Source organism: Rattus norvegicus, chromosome 14, assembly GCF_021556685.1.
Source record: "Rattus norvegicus strain SHRSP/BbbUtx chromosome 14, alternate assembly SHRSP_T2T, whole genome shotgun sequence".
In the NCBI taxonomy this organism is placed as follows: domain Eukaryota; kingdom Metazoa; phylum Chordata; class Mammalia; order Rodentia; family Muridae; genus Rattus; species Rattus norvegicus.
The window spans coordinates 84,999,077-85,018,867 of NC_141547.1; the positions used below are offsets into that span (position 1 = coordinate 84,999,077).

The following is a 19,791-nucleotide window of genomic DNA, read 5'->3' on the forward strand; positions in this document are numbered from 1 at the left end:
GACCACTGCCTGAATTCTCTGAAGACAAAAATCAGATGAAAGGAAAGCCCAAGATCTCAGCAGCAAGACACAGCTAAATAGAAAGTCTAGGCCTGGATGGAAGTGGACCAGGGCCCTGAAGCTTACTGAAGAGACTGACAGCTGATCCAGCTGAAGATCAACAGAGAAGAGCCCCAGGTCCCTGACCAAGCATCTGTCCCCAGCAGTGGCTAGTCTGCTGTGGAGACATTTCAGAATCTACAGCAGATCCTCTCGTGTCCTACTACGCAGGGGTAGTGCAGTCTAAGATTTCCCTCTGGCAACCACAAAATGGGGCAATGACTCCCGTGCTGAGGTTATAGGAAGGTACTCTTTCCCTGTACCTGTTCCCCGGGACCCTCATCAGGCAGAGGCCGTTGTCCCGAGTACAAGGACAGTGAAGGGTTGGAGAGGCAGAACCTCACACTACTATCGTTTGCACATTCATTCAACTCATTAATTCAACAAACATTTATTAAGCGCCTATGTGTGCCAGGCCCTGGGGACCGAGAGCTTCAGCCCTGCCCTGGAACGGCTCACAGTCTAGGGGCAGACAGTAACACGGGTGACGATGTGCAGTGAGGTTCTGAGGAAGGATGACAGAGTGCTGGAACCACAGACGGTGACTGAGGAGCGCTTCCTGGGCGAGGGTCGGAGTGCTCCACACACCGGTGCAAGCTCAGTGCCATGGCGGTGCCTCACCACCAAAACCTTCTCGGCTGGTCCATGAAGGACCTACCTGTGTGGCTTCTGCTTCCTTGGGACAACCCGAAATATCCCTGTCTGCCAGCATCTGCAGTGACTAAGGGAGATGGGCCCTACTTTCAGGGGCCAATGGAGGAGCAGCTACCCAGAGGGCCAATTGCCAGGAGCCTTGTCGTGGGTTAGGAACGGAGAGCAACTTACTGCTTGCATCACCCCACCCCGACCTCCGGTGTCTCCGGTATTTCTGAGCTAGTCGGAGGCTGCTGCTTAACACTGTGAAGGGGCCCTTCAGCCCCGGCTGTCACTGGCCTGCTGCCCCATGAGCAGCAAGTACCAGCCAACCCTCGGGTGCCAGACACGCGCAGCCTTACTGGCTGTTGTCACAACAGGCAAGAGGCCCTGTAGTCCGAACGTCACAGCCTCCGCACCAGGTCAATGAGCTGCTGAATGTTTTTGTTTTGGTTGGACAAGCCATTCCTGATGTTTTCTAATAGGCATCTCTTCAATTCAAAAATGGCCTCGCTGTAGCCCAGGCTCACGGCGGCCATGGGTGGTGCTCCATGCCACAGGGCTGGGATGTGCCAGACGTGCTGCCTCTCGGTCAGACCCGCCAGTGTCCGGAAGCCGCCACCCTGCTTCTCCAAGTGGGTAGCCGCCCTGCTCAGGTCGCTGGGCGGGTCCAGGAGCTGCCTCCTGTCTCTGGGCTTAGGACTGGGAACAGGCAGGTCGTGAAGGTTCTGATACACAAACTGATAGTTGGGCATGTGTCCCATTTTTTCCAGCCTCAGGAACGCATGAAGAACGGCTGGTGGGATGTCCTTTGTTTCAGCTAGGCTGACCACAGTGACATTACTTAGCCCCATTAGCAGCGTGGCCAAGGAAGCCTCCAGTTCGAACCTGTCTCCAGCAGAGGCCAAGGCCCCACTGATTAAACCCCCAGAGTCTATTACTAGGATTTGGTCACAGCCCAGGTCCTGGCTGAAGCCCTCAGCTACAGGGAGGAGCTGCATGAAGGCCCCTCGGGCACTACAGCTCCTCCCAGTGGCAAACTTCAGGCCAAACATGGTGTTAAGGAGTGTAGACTTCCCTGTGCCCGGCACCCCCAGAGCAGAGAGAACCACTAGTCGAGATCTCCTGTCTAGGCGGACATGCAGCTCCTTGAGAAGCCCAGTGACCCATCTAACAGGGATGCTCAGAGTGGCACCATCGACCAGCTCCAGGGGCAGCCCACCCAGCAGCAGGTCCACAGCCAAACCTGGGAAGTGGGCAAAGCGCCTCTGGCCAGCAGGCAGCCGCCCTGCCTCCACCAGGCAGCTCTCCGCCTCATAGAACTGCCCCATCTCCCGCAGGAAGTGCTCCACCCCCAAGGGCTCAGGCCAGAGTGGCTCATTCAAGTCCGAGGGCCCACCGAGTTTTGGTCTCAGGGTGAGAAGGGTCTCTGGAGGCTGTCTTGGCCGTGGCTGGCCCAGTCGAGCCAACCCCCACTCCATCCATCTCAGGAAGTACTGCCTCTCACTCGGGGAGGGGCTGCTTACTCCCAGGATGAACTCCTGTACCCCCGAGGTGGGCTCCTGGCCATTCTGCTGCACCCGGAGCTCTAGGGCCCGGCGTCTCAACTCAGCCCGGTGCTTCTCTGGGGGCTCCGAGGCCCACTGGAGCTGACAGAACTCCCTCTCGGCCTGGGCTGCCTTCCTTGCAGGGTCGCCCTGCAGCCGCAGCTCATCTCTCTTGTAGGCGTCCACATCCTTGATCTTCCTGACGATCTTCTCCATCCGGTCCTTGGCCTTCTGACACTCCTCAAAGTCCTCGTCAACTCTGAGGCCTAGTTTCCGTGCGGCATGAGCCATGTCCTCCACAGACATCCTCCTGCAGGGGGAGCGAGCCACGCTGCACATAATGGCTCGGATCCGCCTCAGGAAGCCCTCGCCATCGGTGCTGCTGACCTTCACCAGCACGTGGGAGTGGTCGATCTTCAGCACGGGGATCAGCCTGTTGAGGAAGCGCAGGTTGGTATTCCGTTTCCCCCGGTAGGGGCTCAGGATGAAGTAGTACTTAGTGGTTGACTCCCTCATGGAGTACAGCAATTTGTACTCCTTCTTGCTGATGTTGTCAGTCAGAATGAACACAGCAGAGGAGACTTCCGTCAAGAGCTTGAACTGCAGCCAGTGGGACCCAATGTCACCCCTCAAGTTCAGAAAGGCCATGGGCTCCGGGAAAACATCTAGGTCCTCCTTACCACTGGGGAAAAACCAGGAGATCTCTACTAACCCGTCTGCGATCTCTCGGGGATTCGTGCCTAAGTTGAGGTCCCGATGCCAGAAGCAGTCCCACTGCCGTCTGGCAGGGCTGAGGACAGCATTGAGCAGCTGGGACTTGGAGTTGCTGCTGACGTCCATGCGAACGAAGGCAAACGTGGGCACCCTGGACAGGACCACACTGTCTTCTCGAAGAAAACTCCCAAGGCCCCGTGGGGGCTGGAACCACCATGTCCGCACAACACCCCGAAGGGCCCAGAGCAGGAAGGTGTGGTAGTGGTTTTCAGAATCAGGCAACACAAGTGGGAGTGCAAACTGACAGAGGGACATCTTCAGCAGGACTTCCTGCTGCAGAAAGGTGTCTGAAGACAGCAAGAGGGCACAGAGAAGGTCGAGGGGGTTCACAGGTGTATCGGGCATGGGCAGCTCCGAGAAAGAGTAGATATCAGCAGCGACGTCCTCAGCCGGGTCCCAGTACATCATCCCCTCCTCCGTCTGGCCCCCTTTCTCTGTGGGCCAGGCCTCTGGAGGCGAGTCCAGCACCATGGTGGTGTTCCTGGCTTCAGCATTGAGGGCCTGCAGCTTCCTGAGGAAATGCCAGGGGAGGTCCTTGGGAGCCTGAGGAGCCCAGTTCTTCATGCTGTCAAAACTGATCTGCAGGGAGTCCTGGAGGGTGAGCTTCTGTACTTGGTATGTCTCCAGTCCCAACAGGGACAGCATTTCCTGAAGCCTGCTTCTCTCCACTGTAAAAAAACAGAGACATAAATGTTTAGCCTTCATTCTCAAGTCAGGGCCAGAGCAGAGCTGGGTAGGAAAAGACGACCAGAGAAGGGTTGGAGGACATCTCTGAGAATAGGACGTAGTTCCAAGGGACCCCGAATATGCTGGGCTGACCTGTGGTCAGGGTAGAGGGTAAATCCTGTCTCAACTGCACCCCCAAATATCATGTGTGAGAGAGACACTGAATACACAGCGGGAAATGGGGTAGCCGGATGACTCAGTAGTTAAAAGCACACACTACTCTTCCAGAAGGCCGAAGTCAGTTCTCAACACCCTTGCCAGGTAGCTCATACTGTAACGCCAACTCCAGAGAATCCTGCAGCCTCTGCATGCACCCACACAGAGACAAAACCCACACATAGGTAAAACTAAGCTGCACCAAGGCATGGCGATGCACACCTTTAATCCCAGGACTGGGGAGACAGGACAGGGGCAGGCAGGCAGATCTCTTATGAATTCAAGGCAAGCCTGGTCTTCACAGGGCATTCCAGGTCTGCCAGGATCTCACTATAAGACCATAGCTAAGACAGAAAAAAAAGGAGGGGGGTGGGGAAACTTAGGAGTTAGATTTAAGAATCAAGAGCGTTCATGTAGAAGCCATGATTTCTAGTTTTTCGAGTTTTTCTAAGCCAGAGCTAGACCTTAAGTGACTAGAGAGAGCACACATGTTCCTAGGTGTTGAGTGCAAACTCTACTTCTCAGATCTCAACCCAGGCCTCGTGGACACCCACCCCTTCATGCTCCAGCCCAATCAGGAATCTGGAAGCATTGTGGACCTATAATTCTGGCTGTAAAGTCAAGACCAGCATGAGACACGGCAAGGGCCTGCCTCGGAGCCTGGAGGAAATTCCCAAGGGGGTATGGCCACTCAGCAGTCACACTCCAGGTTATCTGTCAAATGCTCTTTATTTGTCAAGAAACTGGAGAAGATTTTTTAAAAGAAAATAGCAACCATATCTTGGCAAGAGTTTGCAAATCTAAGGCCAGCAATTCAGGGCTCCGGCTTGTGCTGTGAATTGGGATTTTTCTGGCGCTGAAGACGGGGCACCCTCTGTATGCCAGGCAAATGCTCTACCATTAAGTCATTATCTCCAACCTTAGTTAGAGATCAAGATGTGGTAAATATATTTAACTTTTTATTATTTTTTTAAAGATTTATTTATTTAATTTATATATGTGAGTACACTGTCTCTATCTTCAGACACCAGAAGAGGACATAAGATGCCATTACAGATGGTTGTGAGCCACCAAGTGGTTGCTGGGAATTGAACTCATGACTTCTGGAAGAGCAGTCAGCGCTCTTAACCACTGAGCCATCTCTCCAGCCCTTATCATTTTATTTTTAAGTTTTATTTTTGTTCTGGGTTTTTTGTTTTATTTTGTTTCTAAGACAGGTCGCTCTATCCAGCCCTGGCTCTCTTGACTCTCACTTTGTAGCCCTGGCTATTCTTAATCTATTTATACCACGATGGCCCCAAATTACAGACCCACCTGTCTCAGAGATATACTACCACACCCAGCAAGCACTTGACTGTTTTAAAAACATTTTATTTCTTTTATGTATATGAGTACACTGTAGCTGTCTTCAGACACACCAGAAGAGGGCAAAGGATCCCACAAATGTGGTTGCTGGGAATTGAACTCAGGGCCTCTGGAAGAGCACTCAGTGCTTTTAAGCGCTGAGCCATCTCTCCAGCCTGAAGCTCTTGATATTTTGAAGACAGCTTCATTATGTAGCTCACGCTTTTCTTGAAATCGTTAGGACTATATCTGCAGGCCACCACTCCCTCTGTAACACTTGCCTTTTAGTGACTGTGATTATTATTCTTGGTTCTCAACTTGACATCTGGAATTAACTAACACCAAAAATGGAGGACACATCTGTAAGAGATTTTTGCTTAATTTGAAGTGAAAAGATCCACTTCTAATCCAAATCTTTGAGGTGGAAAAACACCTTTGATCCAATCTCTTGAGTTGGGAAGACCCACCTCCAGTGTGGGTCACACCTTCTGCTGGAAGTCTATATAAAGACACAGAAGGAGGAAGGTTTTGCTGTTTGCCACTTGCTCTCACCTTGCTGGCAAATCCATTCCTTCACTGCCATTCACTTCTTGAGAATTCCAACATATACTGAGGACCAGCTGAGACCTCCAGCCTTCTGGACTGAACAACTACATATATATTATGTCATATGTATGTATAGATAGATAGATAGATAGATAGATAGATAGATAGATAGATATGTACACACACAGGCACACACACAGACTCACTCTCTGAGCTCTGTTACTCTAGAGAACCCTGGCTCATGCAGTAAGCATTGGGCGCTGACTGTTGCTCTGTAGACAGAATGATTAAGATATTCAAACGCCAACCTATGTATTGCAGACGTTTATAAGCTGATGCTCACAAAGTTCTCACTGTTCTGGGGATTTGGCCTGATATCTTACCAATTTACTAATGTAAGTATGTATGTATGTATTTATTTTGCAGAACTGAGATAAAAATCCACATGCTAGACAGCATTTCACCATTGAGTGATACCCCTAGTTTTTGAGGGTTTTTTTTTGTTTGTTTTTTTTTTTGTTCAAGACTGGAGGAGGAATGAGGGTGTTCCCCAGTCTTCTCTCAAACCTGTGAATGGATTCAATTTTCCTGCCTTTACCTTGGGCATACAACACCATAAGCGTCCCATAGCACTGATTTTAGGGCCCAGAATTGTAAATTTATTTGCATGCATGAGCCATGGCATATGTATAGAGACGAGAGAAAAGCTAAGGCATCCCAATGTTACAACTTTGGTCATCAGGCTTGGCAGATAGCATGTTTACCCCTGAGACGTCTTGTCAGCTCAGGGCTCCAAGTTCTAGAGCAATACGACTGAAGGCCCACTTGAGAAGTTTCAAAGGGGCTGTGAATTTGGTTTAAAAACAGAACAACTGGTCAGATGATATGGTTCAGCAGATAAAACCAGCTGCCTCCAAACTTGATGACCTGAGTTTGATCCTCATTCCTACATGGTAGAAGAGAATAAATTCTCCAATTGTCCTCTGAGCTCTATACACCTGCGCATGTGCACACAAATATAAAAAGTAAGTTTTTAAAAATGTAATTTTAAAAAAGTTTTTGTTTTTATGTGCATGGGTGTGTGTGTGTGTGTGTGTGTGTGTGTGTGTGTGTGTGTGTGTATGTGTGTGTACACACTATGTGCATGCAGTGCCCAAAGAGGCCAGAAGAGGGCACAATAACCAAACCCAGGTCCTCTCAACACTGAGCCAGCTCTGCAGCCCCAACACAAATGTAATATAAGAATAAATGGATAAATAACAACAGAAGAACTACACAGGGCTGTGTAGACAGGGCTGTGACAGTTCTATATTACTTGGGTTTCCTTGACCAAATGAAGCCAGGGATGTACATCAACCATTATTGCTTAAGAGCATGATCCATCAAAGCAACTTGGGAAAACCACAGAACAGCAGCCTCATTCTCTATGTATGTACCACACCCCACACAGCCCTTAGGAGACCATTCAGCAGCTCTGGGTCCAAGTCTGCCGATAAGCAAAAAAAGCTATTGCTAGTGTTTCTTTTTTTTTTTTTTTTTTTCCTTCGGAGCTGGGGACCGAACCCAGGGCCTTGCGCTTGCTAGGCAAGTGCTCTACCGCTGGGCTAAATCCCCAACCCCTGTTGCTAGTGTTTCTAAATGTAGCTAACTGGGCATTGGAGTACCTTCAGGAGCTTGTTAAAAATAAGACACACCTTCACCTACAAAGGCCCCCCGTGGAGGTGTAGCAAGTTAAAGGAAACACTGGTTACTTTATAGCTAGTAACTTTCACCAAGTGGTTTTCTTCTAGCAACATTATTAATAGTTCATAAAGGGGTGATTTGATGGAGTCAAGTATGAGAACTAGCCACCCATACCGTCCTCCCCTTCAACAGAATGCAAAGCTAGAATGAGAAATTGAATACCTGTTGGGAAGTCATTGTCCTGAGCCTCATTTGTACCATCTGTAAGAAAAAGCAATGGAAAATAAAGGGGATTAATCAATAGGGTGCGTCTGGATGACAGGAGGTAGCTTAAGTAGAGCCTCCACTAAAACCGAAATTGCAATTCCCTGGAATCCTAACAATATAAAATGTAAAGCCACCGGGTCCTAGTGCCTTTCTTTTTTTTTTTTTTTTTTTTTTTTTTTTTTCTTTTTCGGAGCTGGGGACCGAACCCAGGGCCTTGCACTTGCTAGGCAAGCGCTCTACCACTGAGCTAAATCCCCAACCCCTCCTAGTGCCTTTCACTTCTTCCCTGCACCCTCCTTTCCCAGCCCAGTGTGTCTAAGTCCTGGAGCCCCTACCTCCATAATGGAACCCGCAGTCATCTCCTTCCATTTCTCTCCATTCCAAATCTAGAAAGAAAGGACACAGGCATTTCACCTCATCAGCAAGCTAGAACCTGTCTATGAAGTCTGAACTGAATGTGATATCAGGAAGATAAAAAAATTACCTTCCGTGTAACTTTGGAAGCAGGATGGTATGAGTGAAAACACAGAAGGACTCATGCATCAACCCACAATGTCCAGCAATTAAAAATCTCATTTAAGGGCTGGAGAGATGGCTCAGTGGTTAAGAGCACTGACTGCTCTTCCAGAGGTCCTGAGTTCAATTCCCAGCAACTACGTGGTGGCTCACAATCATCTGTAATGGGATCTGATGGAATCCAATACTCTTTTCTAGTATGTCTGAAGATAGTGACAGTATACTCACAGAAAATAAATAAATAAATCTTTTAAGAAATGTCACTCAAGGGGTTGGGGATTTAGCTCAGTGGTAGAGTGCTTGCCTAGCAAGCACAAGGCCCTGGGTTCGGTCCCTAGCTCCGAAAAAAAGAAAGAAATGTCACTCAAAGTGAAAGTAAGATACTACAAAAAAAAAATTCCCTAGGAATTCAAAATGCAGTATGAAAAGAAAGAACAACTAGAAGAAAATCAGAGCCCAGTATAGGTGCTGGAGAAACCAAGAGGTCACCTGATGCTCTTACAGAGAGGGCCTGGTGCAATCCCTAACACTAGGCCCAATTCCAGGGATCCAGTGCCCTCCTCTGGCCTCTGTGGGCACTGTGCACATGTGTGTACAAACATACATGCAGGCAAAACACTCATACATATAATTTTGTGTTGTTGTTGCTGCTGTTTGAGACAAGGTCTATGTAGCTCTGGCTGTCCTAGAACTTGTGATGTAGGTGAAGATGGCCTTGAACTCACAGAGATCCATTTGCCTCCAACTCCTGAATGCTGGGGTAGCAGATGTGCATCACTACACAGGGTTGGTAATCTGTTAGAGGCAGGAGTGTCTGTAATCCCAGGCTGCTCATCAGGAAGGTAGCAAGTTAAAGGACTGACGAGGTTACACAGAGTTCCAGACCAATATGGACAACTTAACAACACGTCTTAAAAATCAAAAGGGTGAGGGAGGGTGTGACTGTGACTCAGTGGCCAGCCCACACTCCAGGTCTCACTGGACACAAGGGCAGTGCGTGGCCCAGGTTACACCGTGGAAGTCCCATGCTGTGAGAACTGCTCCAAGCCTACGTGGGGGACTCAAAGTGGAGCACTGAAGTACGTTCACTGGCACCGAGTGGTCTCCCCCTGAGCATCACAGCATCCAACACACTCTGGCTAGTTTTCCATCAAGGTAGGATACTGTTCCCGAGCACTAAATGGACACATCACCACTGTTAGTGCTGGCTATAGTTCATAGGTCGTCCCCTATCTCACACCATCCACAAGAAATTAACTTAAAATGGACAGTCTACGTAAGAACTAAAAGCCGGGCTGGAGAGATGGCTCAGCGGTTAAGAGCACTGACTGCTCTTCCAGAGGTGCTGAGTTCAAATCCCAGCAACCACATGGTGGCTCACAACCATCTGTAATGGGATCTGGTGCCCTCTTCTGGTCTGTCTGAGGACAGCTACAGTGTACTCATATATAATAAATAAATCTTTAAAAAAAAAAAAAAAAAAAAAAAAGAACTAAAAGCCATGAAACTCTTAGGAGACCTGTAAGAAAATCCTCACAGCCTTGGACTTCATTCTAGTTTCTTCGATGTGATACTAAAAACATAGCTGGCAAAGCAAAAGGTAAGTAAAAAACCTGTGCATCAAAAGACAACACCAAAAAAAAGTGAAAACCGGCAGGCGTGGTGACCTTTACTCCCAGCACTTGGAAGCAGAAGCCAGATCTCTCTGAGCCTGAGGCCAACCTGACCTACATAATACACTCCAAGCCAGCCAAGCGGTTTAGTGAGAGCTTGTCTTAAAAAGCCTGAACGCAGAGCTAGGGGCTATCTCGGTGGCACAGCACTTACCACTACGATTTGAGGCCCTGGGTCTGAATTCCAGCGGCAACAGCAACAAAACACACACACGCACATGCGCACACACGCACGCACAATAGACATACACTAGCACACATAAACACAGGGACAGACAGACAAACATGGGAGAGCGGAGATGGGATAAAATATTTGCATAGTATATATCTATGTCTCAAATAAAGATCTAGAATTTGTATGACTTCCAGATTTTTATCAGAAGAAGCTGAGATGGAGTAATCTTTCTACAGAAAGAAGAAGAAGAGCTTAGGCTTTAGAGGCCCACAGTCCCCAGCCAAGTCAGAGTGCAGAATCCCACAGCCAGAAGAAACCTATTTAAAAACAGGGCTAATCTTACCTGCAATTGCCACAGATGTTTGGCTGTCTGAAGGTTTTACTTCTGGGGCCACTTCTCCCAGGTCTGAATGCCTGAAGATTTTTGAGAAGAAAATTATCATTAAAATAGTTCATGGGGCTGGGGATTTAGCTCAGTGGTAGAGCGCTTGCCTAGGAAGCGCAAGGCCCTGGGTTCGGTCCCCAGCTCTGGAAAAAAAAAAACAAAAACAAAAAACAAAATAGTTCACTACTACTTTCGCCTAATCAAATTGGCTGTATATAAAATCTCTCAGGGAGCGTCTGTAAACTACAACCTCAGGTTGTTAAGATGGCTCAGTGCTAAAGAGCACATACTGCTCATCTAGAGGGCCCGGAACATCCACATATCCTTATAATGTAGTCGTTCAGAGCTACAAACGCTGGGTACATCCTAAATCCTTGAAATCAGACCTGGGAGCTGATCCTGGGCCCCTGTGCAATACGCACTACGACTCCAATTGACAGCCCTATACACACTAGCCTGGAAATGCCACCACTCACTCACACAGCTGCCAGCCACTCACAAAGACATAAGATACATACCCTTTGACCAGTAATTCCACTTCTATCCTAAGGGAAAAGAATAAGATTTAGTTACAAAGACGTTGATGTGAGCTTGACATTCAAGAGCAAAAGCTTTGTGCCCATTACAAGCCCAGTAAAAGAGAGGGAATTCAGTCCTATTCTATGGCCAGCACAAAACATTCTTTGGGCTTCTTTTTGTGAACACAGTCAATTTCAGGTGTACAAATTAGTAGGGATCAAGTTACAGAATAGTATAATATAAATATGATAAAATGTTGTATGTTTTGTGAGAGATAGAGAAATGTTCATCAAAAGTTAGGGGACACAGAACGAAAATGTCTACACTATAGAACTGTGTGGGAGAGCACAGACCTGTAACCCCAGAACTTTATAGGCTGAAGCAGGAGGATCTCAATTTCCAGGCCAGCCTGGTCGACAGAGCAAATCCCTGTAGAAAGCAAACAGTGCAGACAAGAAGGTGTGTCCTCTTTGTTTTCACTGTGTGTGCTGAGGTACAAACCCAGGGCCTCCCACACGGTAAACGCTCTGTAACCCACTCACTCCCAGTCCAACACTACAGAAGGCAAGGCAGAAGAATCACAAGTTCCAAGCTACATCCTGAATCCAAAGATAAAATAAAATTCTAAAATTCGAAATTATTTTAGGTGTATCGTAGAAACAACATGGGCCAGAGAGATGGTTCAGCAGGCGAAAGTCCTTGCCTCATGAATCTGACAACTGGGTTCAGTCTTGGCAATCCACGGGGGAAGCCAGAGGTAGCAGCACTCCTCTGCCCAGAACTCCTCTGACGAGACGGTAGATAAAGGAGAGAGGGGAGAACAGGCCAGCCAGTCAATGGTAGAAAAGAGGATAGCAAGAGCAGAGGAGCGACAGGCACCATCTCAAAGCAAGGCGGAAGGAAGAAGCGACTCCTCCACAAGTACACTGTGGCGTAAGAGTACCTGTACACACACACACACACACACACACACACACACACACACACACGCCCATGTGCCCGCTCACCCACACACACACGCATATATGTGTGCACATGTGCATATGCACCCATGTACAATACACATGATCTTGAGCACATGCCACACACACGCAAAATTTTTTTAAAGAGAGCAAGCAAGCCTTGTTCTAACTGGAAGATGAACACACAAATATTGGGCAAAATTTATAAAATTTGCAGGGGGTGCTGGAGAGATGGCTCAGTGGTTAAGAGCACTGACTACTCTCCCAGAGGTCCTGAGTTCAGTTCCCAGCAAACACATGGTGGCTCACAGCCATCTGTAATGGGATCTGGTGCCCTCTTCTGGTGTGTCTGAAGACAGCTACAGTGTACTCATATACATAATAAATAAATCTTTTTAAAAAAACTTGCAGGGGTGCCTGGGTAAACTGTGGCCTCTACATACATACGTATGTGTCCCGTGCCTAAGTCTATGTATGTCTGTATGTACATGTCTATTCCTGTGTTTGCTGAACGAGCCAGCAAGCAAAGACAGCAGTAAGCAATGTGAACACCTTCAGAGAGTCCACGCTAAAAGAACTCAGGGCTCCTTGGAGATGCTGGCTAGCACCAGGACTGAGAAGGAGAGGAGAGAGACTTGAGCATGTGGGTAAGGAAGCTCTGCAAAGTCTTGGAGAATGTCTCAGCATTCACGTAGCAGCTCAAGGGTCTCCCACTGGCCAAAGCTGGGATAACATGAGCAGGAAAAAAATGAAATATGGTAATTAAAACCAGTGAGAGCTGGAGAGATGGCTCAGTGGTTATGAGCATCGTTGGGTCTTGCAGGACCTGGGTTCTATTCCCAGCAATCCCATGGTGGTGTGTAACTATCCCCAGCTACAATTCCAGGGGCCCTCTACTAACCCCAGACACACACATGGTACACATAACACACACACACACACACACACACACACACACACACACACACACACACACAACACTACTATGTATAAATAACTCTCAAAAGGTAAACAATCTAGGAAGTACAGACAGACAGATGACTGTGAGCTCACCTGGGCCTGCATAGTGAGGCTGTCTCCAAACCAGCAACAGCAGTAAGAAACAAACACTGAAGAACAAAATGATTTGTCCATATACGTAACAAACAGCTCAAGAAACAGATGATACAAGTGCAGGGGAGGAACACCAACAGAGCCATGAGGCCGGGTGTGGCAGAGGCAGGTGGATCTCTGTGAGCTGGAGACCAGCCTGGTCTATAGAGTGAGTCCCAAGACAGCCAGGGCTGCACAGAGAAACCCTGTCTCTAAAGCAAACAAACGAGAACAGCACCATCTCTCCACTGTGCTTGCTCTGTCTCGAGTCTCCCTAGGAAGTGCCAGTGAGGAAAACCCAACAGCAGAGCTCAAGCTGAGCCAAATGAATCTTAATAATGAGGTCAGACCTTAGTGTGTGCCCTCTGTGGCCTCCTCACAGCACACTAAGACCAGTGACCTTCTACTGGAGCATGAGAGATGAAGTATCTCAAATACAAAGGAAACATTCCAGAAAACCACACGCAGCAGATGATCCTAGATTATATCCTGAGGAAGGAATTCTGGGGTGAGATGAAAATGAAATGTAGGTCCCGTCAATGCTGTGGTTATATAACAGAGTATCTTATTTCTTAGGAAACGGATACTGAAGGGTTTAAGGGGAAAGCACCAGGAAGCGAGCAACTAGTCTCCCTACACACTGAATGCACTTGGTATCTCAGAGGTCACTGCACTGAAAGCCTAAAACCAACACAATGGCATTTGGAGGTGGGGCGTTGGAAGGTGATTAGAGAAACTCCCAAGAACAGGTTTATTAAACAACAGAAGAGGGGTTGGGGATTTAGCTCAGTGGTAGAGCACTTGCCTAGCAAGCGCAAGGCCCTGGGTTCGGTCCCCAGCTCCGAAAAAAAGAAAAAAGAAAAAAGAAAAAAAACAAAAAAAAACCCAACAACAACAGAAGAGGCCCTAAGCTAACAGCAGAGTCTGGCTGGTGCTGTGGCTCAGTGGTATTGCACATGCACGGCGTGTGCAAGGTCCTGATGTGAGAGCGGGACTACAGAGACCCTGTCTCAGAGGGCACAAAAGGACTAGAGTAACTGACTGTAAGGAGGTTCGTGAGATGGCTCGGCAAGTTACAGTACCTGCGGCCAAACCCGACAACCTGAGGTCAATCCTTCTAGTCCACATGATGGAAGGAAGGAAATGTTGTCTCCTGACTTCCATATGTTTGTTGCATGCACACAGGAGTACACACAAGTACACTCTCACTTGTGCGCATGCACACACTAAATAAGTAACATATAAAAGAAGTGTGTCTGGTTAAACATAGTCCCTCAGAACAGAGGCTGCAGGCCTGCCTGCCTCAGAGGTTCACGAACACTGCCAGAGGATCATAGACAGGCTAAGCCACACAACAGGTTTCTACAGCTCAAGACATAGTTCCAGCCATGTTCCGAGGCTGGACACTCATCCCAGGACGTATATATATACACGCTGGCCAGTACTCAAAACAGGAATTAGACTTCACCCCTTTCTATTCCACACAAGGAAGCAGTAAGCAAACAGCAAAGAATGACTTCCTAACCATACTCGCTGGCACGTTCTGTTTTCATTCTAGCTTGCAAACCATGTCAACAGAGATGTGCAAAGCAAGGCTTGGGGGTCCATCTCTGCCCCTGTGCCTCACTGAACTCATGATGCCTTTGAACAACAGACTGACTGTGTTACTCAACATTAGTATGTTGAAGTCCTCACCCAATGTGATTAATTTGGACTTGAGATCTTTAAGTAACTTAGCATGAAATAAGGCTACAAGGTGAGGCCCTCATGTGACAGGACTGGTGACCTCCAAGAGGAGGCCCACTCTCCCCCTGCAGACACAGAGAAATGGCCCTCACCAGAAACCGAATCTCTTGAACCTACCTGCTATATCCCAGAATCATCAGCTATAACCAGTTTATGGTGCCTTACAGCAGCTCATGAAACTCCCAAATCTACACTACAAGGTAGGAAGCAGGGCTCAGAGAGATGTGGCAAAGACCTGCCCATATCACCAAACATGGCTGGAACCCAAAGTCAGCTGGTTTCTTTTTAGCACATTGTCTGTTTTTTATGAGTTTGCAAAGTTTTTCAGCTTTTGGTTCATCTCAGTGGTGCTGAGAGTTGACAAGCACAGGTGAGCCACACATCGATAGGTTACTGACTGCTTTGGGTAGTAAGAACACCTCTGTTTTTAAAGTTCCCTTCCCCTTATGCCCTACAATTCCAGAAAGTGGCAAGAAAGGTTCCTCTTCTTTGATGCTGACTGTGGACTCTTATCCTAAACTAAAATAATATCCCAAGAAATTTATCCTGCCCCAAAGCCTGGCTTTATGAGACCGAAATATGTAAACCGCTCTGGATGTCTTGAGGATTGAACCGTGTGTGATCCTAACTGGAAACAGGATCCTTGCTGGTCTAATTAGCTAAACAGGGATGAGGTCACAGCCAGGTACGGTGGTTCATGCCTGTAACCCAAGCTCTTGGGATACTGAGGCTGGAGGTTTATGGCTAAGTCTGACACCAGCCTGAACCACCTGCTGAGTCCAAGTCTGCCTGAGCTATAGAGTAAGATTTTGACTCAGAATAAACAAAAGATGAATAAGTCATGACGTGGTAGGGAGAGGGAAACTGGACACACTCGAAGGACAGCGACAGGTGAAGATGGCAGTGACGTCAGATGTCAGCAGCCTTCAGAATTCTGGGATTTTAAAGCCTCCAGCAGTGAAAGGATAAACACTGTGTCAGGTGTCTCTAGAGCTGTTATACAGCAATTCTCCTCCTAGATTCAAATCTTCCAACTTGGAGGCAAACATCTTGGGACAGGGGTTGTAAAGGGAAATGAGGACATTCTGGGACAAGGTGGAACACGCCATCTTTCAGAAAAACTCCCTCAAGACAGAGAGTAAACAACTTAAAATAGCTTCAACAGCCCCTGAAACCGAGTCTTCGCTTGGCTCCTCCCTCCCAGGAGTGAAGAGCAGAGACTGCTGAGAGGCTCTCCTGGACAAGTCTAGCTGCACAGAAGGGTCTGAGACCAGCCCAGCAGCCCGGAAGAGGCAGGAGAGGCTCGGACCATCTGCCTCCTGTAGCCGTGCAGTGTGTTTAGCTCCCAGCTTTGTGGGCTCTCAGCCATGATCCGGTGGGCTTTGGTGATTCCGCTGTCCTTGAGTCATTTCCGCTCATAATAAGTAACTCCCTACCCATTCTCTGAAAGTAACCCAATAAAATTCTGTGGCTCATCGAACCTGACTTCCATGGTATCAGTGCTTGCTGTCATGGGCCTCACAATCTGGGGTGAACAGATGTGTGTGTTGCATCTCCCCAGGAAAAGTCCATCATACAACAGTAGTACCCTGTGACACCAGCTACAGGGGACAGCATAGTCTATGTGTGCTTCAAGAGCTGTCACCTCATCAACCCAATCTTCACAGCGATCTTTCTTTTAAGATTTATTTATTATGTATAAGAAGTACACTGTAGGGGTTGGGGATTTAGCTCAGTGGTAGAGCGCTTGCCTAGCGAGCGCAAGGCCCTGGGTTCAGTCCCAGCTCCGGAAAAAAAAAAAAAAAGTACACTGTAGCTGTCTTCAGACACACCAGAAGAGGGCATCAGATCCTATTACAGATGGTTGTGAGCCACCATGTGGTTGCTGGGATTTGAACTCAGGACCTCCGGAAGAGCAATTGGTGCCCTTAACCGCTGAGCCATCTCTCTAGCCCCACAGTCTTCTTTGTATGTGCCTGATTCTTTTCCATGTACAAACCCTGGTCATACTACCCCAGAGCCTGCCCTAATCCTGTATAAGACCTCATTTTAACTAATCAGACCTACAAAGATCCAGTTTCCAAAGCCACATTCACAGGGGTCTCCGGCTTCAACATATCTTATTGGGAGAACATTAGTCAGATTATGATAGCACCGAAGCTAGGGCTGGGCTGAAATCATCTGTTGTGTCTTATTTCCTCCAAATTGAGACATTTCCTCCTGGAGGGAAGGGGAGCTCACAAGGCTCAGAAAGCCCAGCCGTTACAAGAACCACAGGCCCCTCCCCAGGCTCCAAAAGCAATAAACAGCAGCCCCAAGATGGCTGTCAGTAAAGTCCCTGCCACACAAGCACTGATGCACACATCTGCTACTCCTTACTGTGGGAGCAGGTCCACGGGGCTCACACCTAGCCAGCCTCCCTGGGTCAGCGTGCTCCCAGTCCAGGGAGAGACCCTGATGTCGTGGAATACAGTGAAAAGTGAGCAAGGGGCTGAGAGATGGCGCAGAGGTTAAAAGCCTGTGTTCTCTTGCAGAAGACCTGCGTTTGGGTGCCCCTGCTACATGGGGTGGCTCACAACTACCTTTAACTTTAGAGCCAGGGCGCCCTGGTTTTCTAGCCTCTTGGGCACTGCACTCATGCACAAACCCACACTCTGCCGTACATGTAAACATGATTAAAACTCAAAATAGAAAAGTAATTAAGTGGTTAAAGAGACACCCAACATGGACCTCCGGTCTCCACATACATGGGTATACACGCCATACAAACAAATGCCACACACACACACACTAAACAGGTAAGAATAAGGGGCGGTGAGACAGTGCCACAGGTGAAGGTGTGGGCTGTCAGGAGGGGAAGCCTGAGCTCCATCCCGGGGACTCACACGGCGGAAGGGGAGGTGACTTCCACATGCCCTGTGGCATGCCCTGCAGTGCCAACACACACACGCACACACACTCACACACATACACACACAAAACACACACACACACACACACACGCTCACGAATACACACATACAGAACAAACAAAAGCACAAGATAAAGAAGGACAAAAGCAGTAAATAACAGTGGGGCTGCACACAAAGTGTGCAGTAAGCTCCAGGGATGCAGCCACCAGGGTCACCACCCATGCTGATCTCTGGGTGACACAGCTGCTTTTGGATCACCCAAGTTCCTATAATTAACCCAGTGAACTAGAGTGGACCTGCTCCTTTGTTCTGTACATTGGGTGCACCAAACTTCGGCCTTGGAGGGAAGCTGGGGCTGAGACAAGCAGATCCTGGTCAGAAAGAAAGAAAGAAAGAAAGAAAGAAAGGAAGGAAGGAAGGAAGGAAGGAAGGAAGGAAGGAAGGAAAGAAGGAAAGAAGGAAAGAAGGAAAGAAGGAAAGAAGGAAAGAAGGAAAGAAGGAAAGAAGGAAAGAAGGAAAGAAGGAAAGAAGGAAAGAAGGAAAGAAGGAAAGAAAAACAGCAACTGAGAAAGGCACTCAACTGTGGGCCTCCACAGAGCACTGCAACACACATACAAAGTAACACACACACACAGAACACACATGTACACACATACACACACATACAAAGTAACACACACACGCACACGGATACACACACGCACACGCACATGCACACACACACTCACACACACTCACACACACTCACAGACACACACACAGACACACTCACACATACACACACTCACATACATACACACATACACGCACTCACACACACAGACACACAGACACACACACACTCACATACACAGACACACACACACTCAAACACACAGACACACACACAGACACACACAGACACACACACGCACACGCACACAGACTCACACACAGACACACACACTCACACACAGACACACACACTCACACAGACACACACACAGACACAACACACACATTCACACACATACACACACACTCACACACATACACACACTCACACACACAGACACACACACTCACATACACACTCACACTCACACACACTCACACACACAGACACAACACACACACTCACACACACAGACACACACACTCACACACACAGACACACACACTCACACACACAGACACACACACAAATTCATTTCGGAGCAGGTGCTACTTTAAAGCTCTGTTGGGCTTGACTTCCTTCTCTGTGGGAAGGGGAAGCAACAGCACCCTCTGCCCTCTGCATAGGCTTGCCATGAGGATTAGTTGACAGCCGAAAGACTCAGGACGGGCCTGACAACACACTTGTTGGAAGTGGGCCGGATCTAAATTTAAGAATAGTCTCTGGACTGGAAAGTCCCTGACTCTGAGATTCTGGTTTTTTTCTAGGCACAGAGAGGTCAAGAGCAGGTCTGATGGTGAAGAACTGGCCCCGGAGCCAGAACACGCCAGCCTCCAGTACCCCAACAAATCACCAAGTACACACACGTGGGGACCTCAGATTCACAGACCACTGCAGAGCCTGAGTGCTGAAGGCACAACCAGCCACGCCCCATGTGCAGAGGTCACAATGTCCGTCTATGCAGTGAAGGTGTTCCTGTCAGGTTTCCCCAAAGCATGATGCATCTTTTGTTTCCTCCAACTGTGGCATCTCTTTGTTCTTTCCTCAACCCCCAATATCTGGCCCACTCAGTCCAAGCCAGACTCTAGTATGAAAGGCAAGCCCCTCACTCCCACATATGCTGGGTTGAGTATCTTCCCAGACAGGAAGAGCAAAAGACTAAACTAATCCTTGGGTACCTTTTTATGTCCAGAAAATGTTAATGCAACAGCTCTTAGCTGCTCTGAGAAGCCTGGGTAGTGAGGATGTCCTGTGGAGAGTGGGCAAAGTGGACACAAGGTCTCCAGGTGGTTATCGAGATCAACTACCTGAGCAGAGATCAGATCTGGAGCAAGGCTGAGAGGAGGGGAGGTGTTGGGAGATGAGAGGGGAAGAGGGCAGA

General features: G+C 48.2%; 1 protein-coding gene across 10 annotated transcripts in view; it reads right to left on the reverse strand.

Moving 5' to 3' along the window:
• Positions 1-474: 474 nt before the first annotated feature.
• Urgcp (upregulator of cell proliferation) overlaps positions 475-19,791 on the reverse strand; it is a 44,079-nt gene continuing 24,762 nt past the window's right edge. For 3 of the 10 annotated variants that reach the window (XM_087583439.1, XM_087583437.1, NM_001077660.2), the window contains 5 exon segments: positions 11,043-11,069; positions 10,483-10,553; positions 8,111-8,161; positions 7,731-7,769; positions 475-3,721 (listed from right to left, as the gene is read on the reverse strand). In XM_087583439.1, the coding sequence (XP_087439565.1) occupies positions 1,137-3,721; positions 7,731-7,769; positions 8,111-8,144 (2,658 nt within the window). In that variant the 5' untranslated portion in view covers positions 8,145-8,161; positions 10,483-10,553; positions 11,043-11,069 and the 3' untranslated portion in view covers positions 475-1,136. 10 annotated transcript variants of the gene reach the window in all.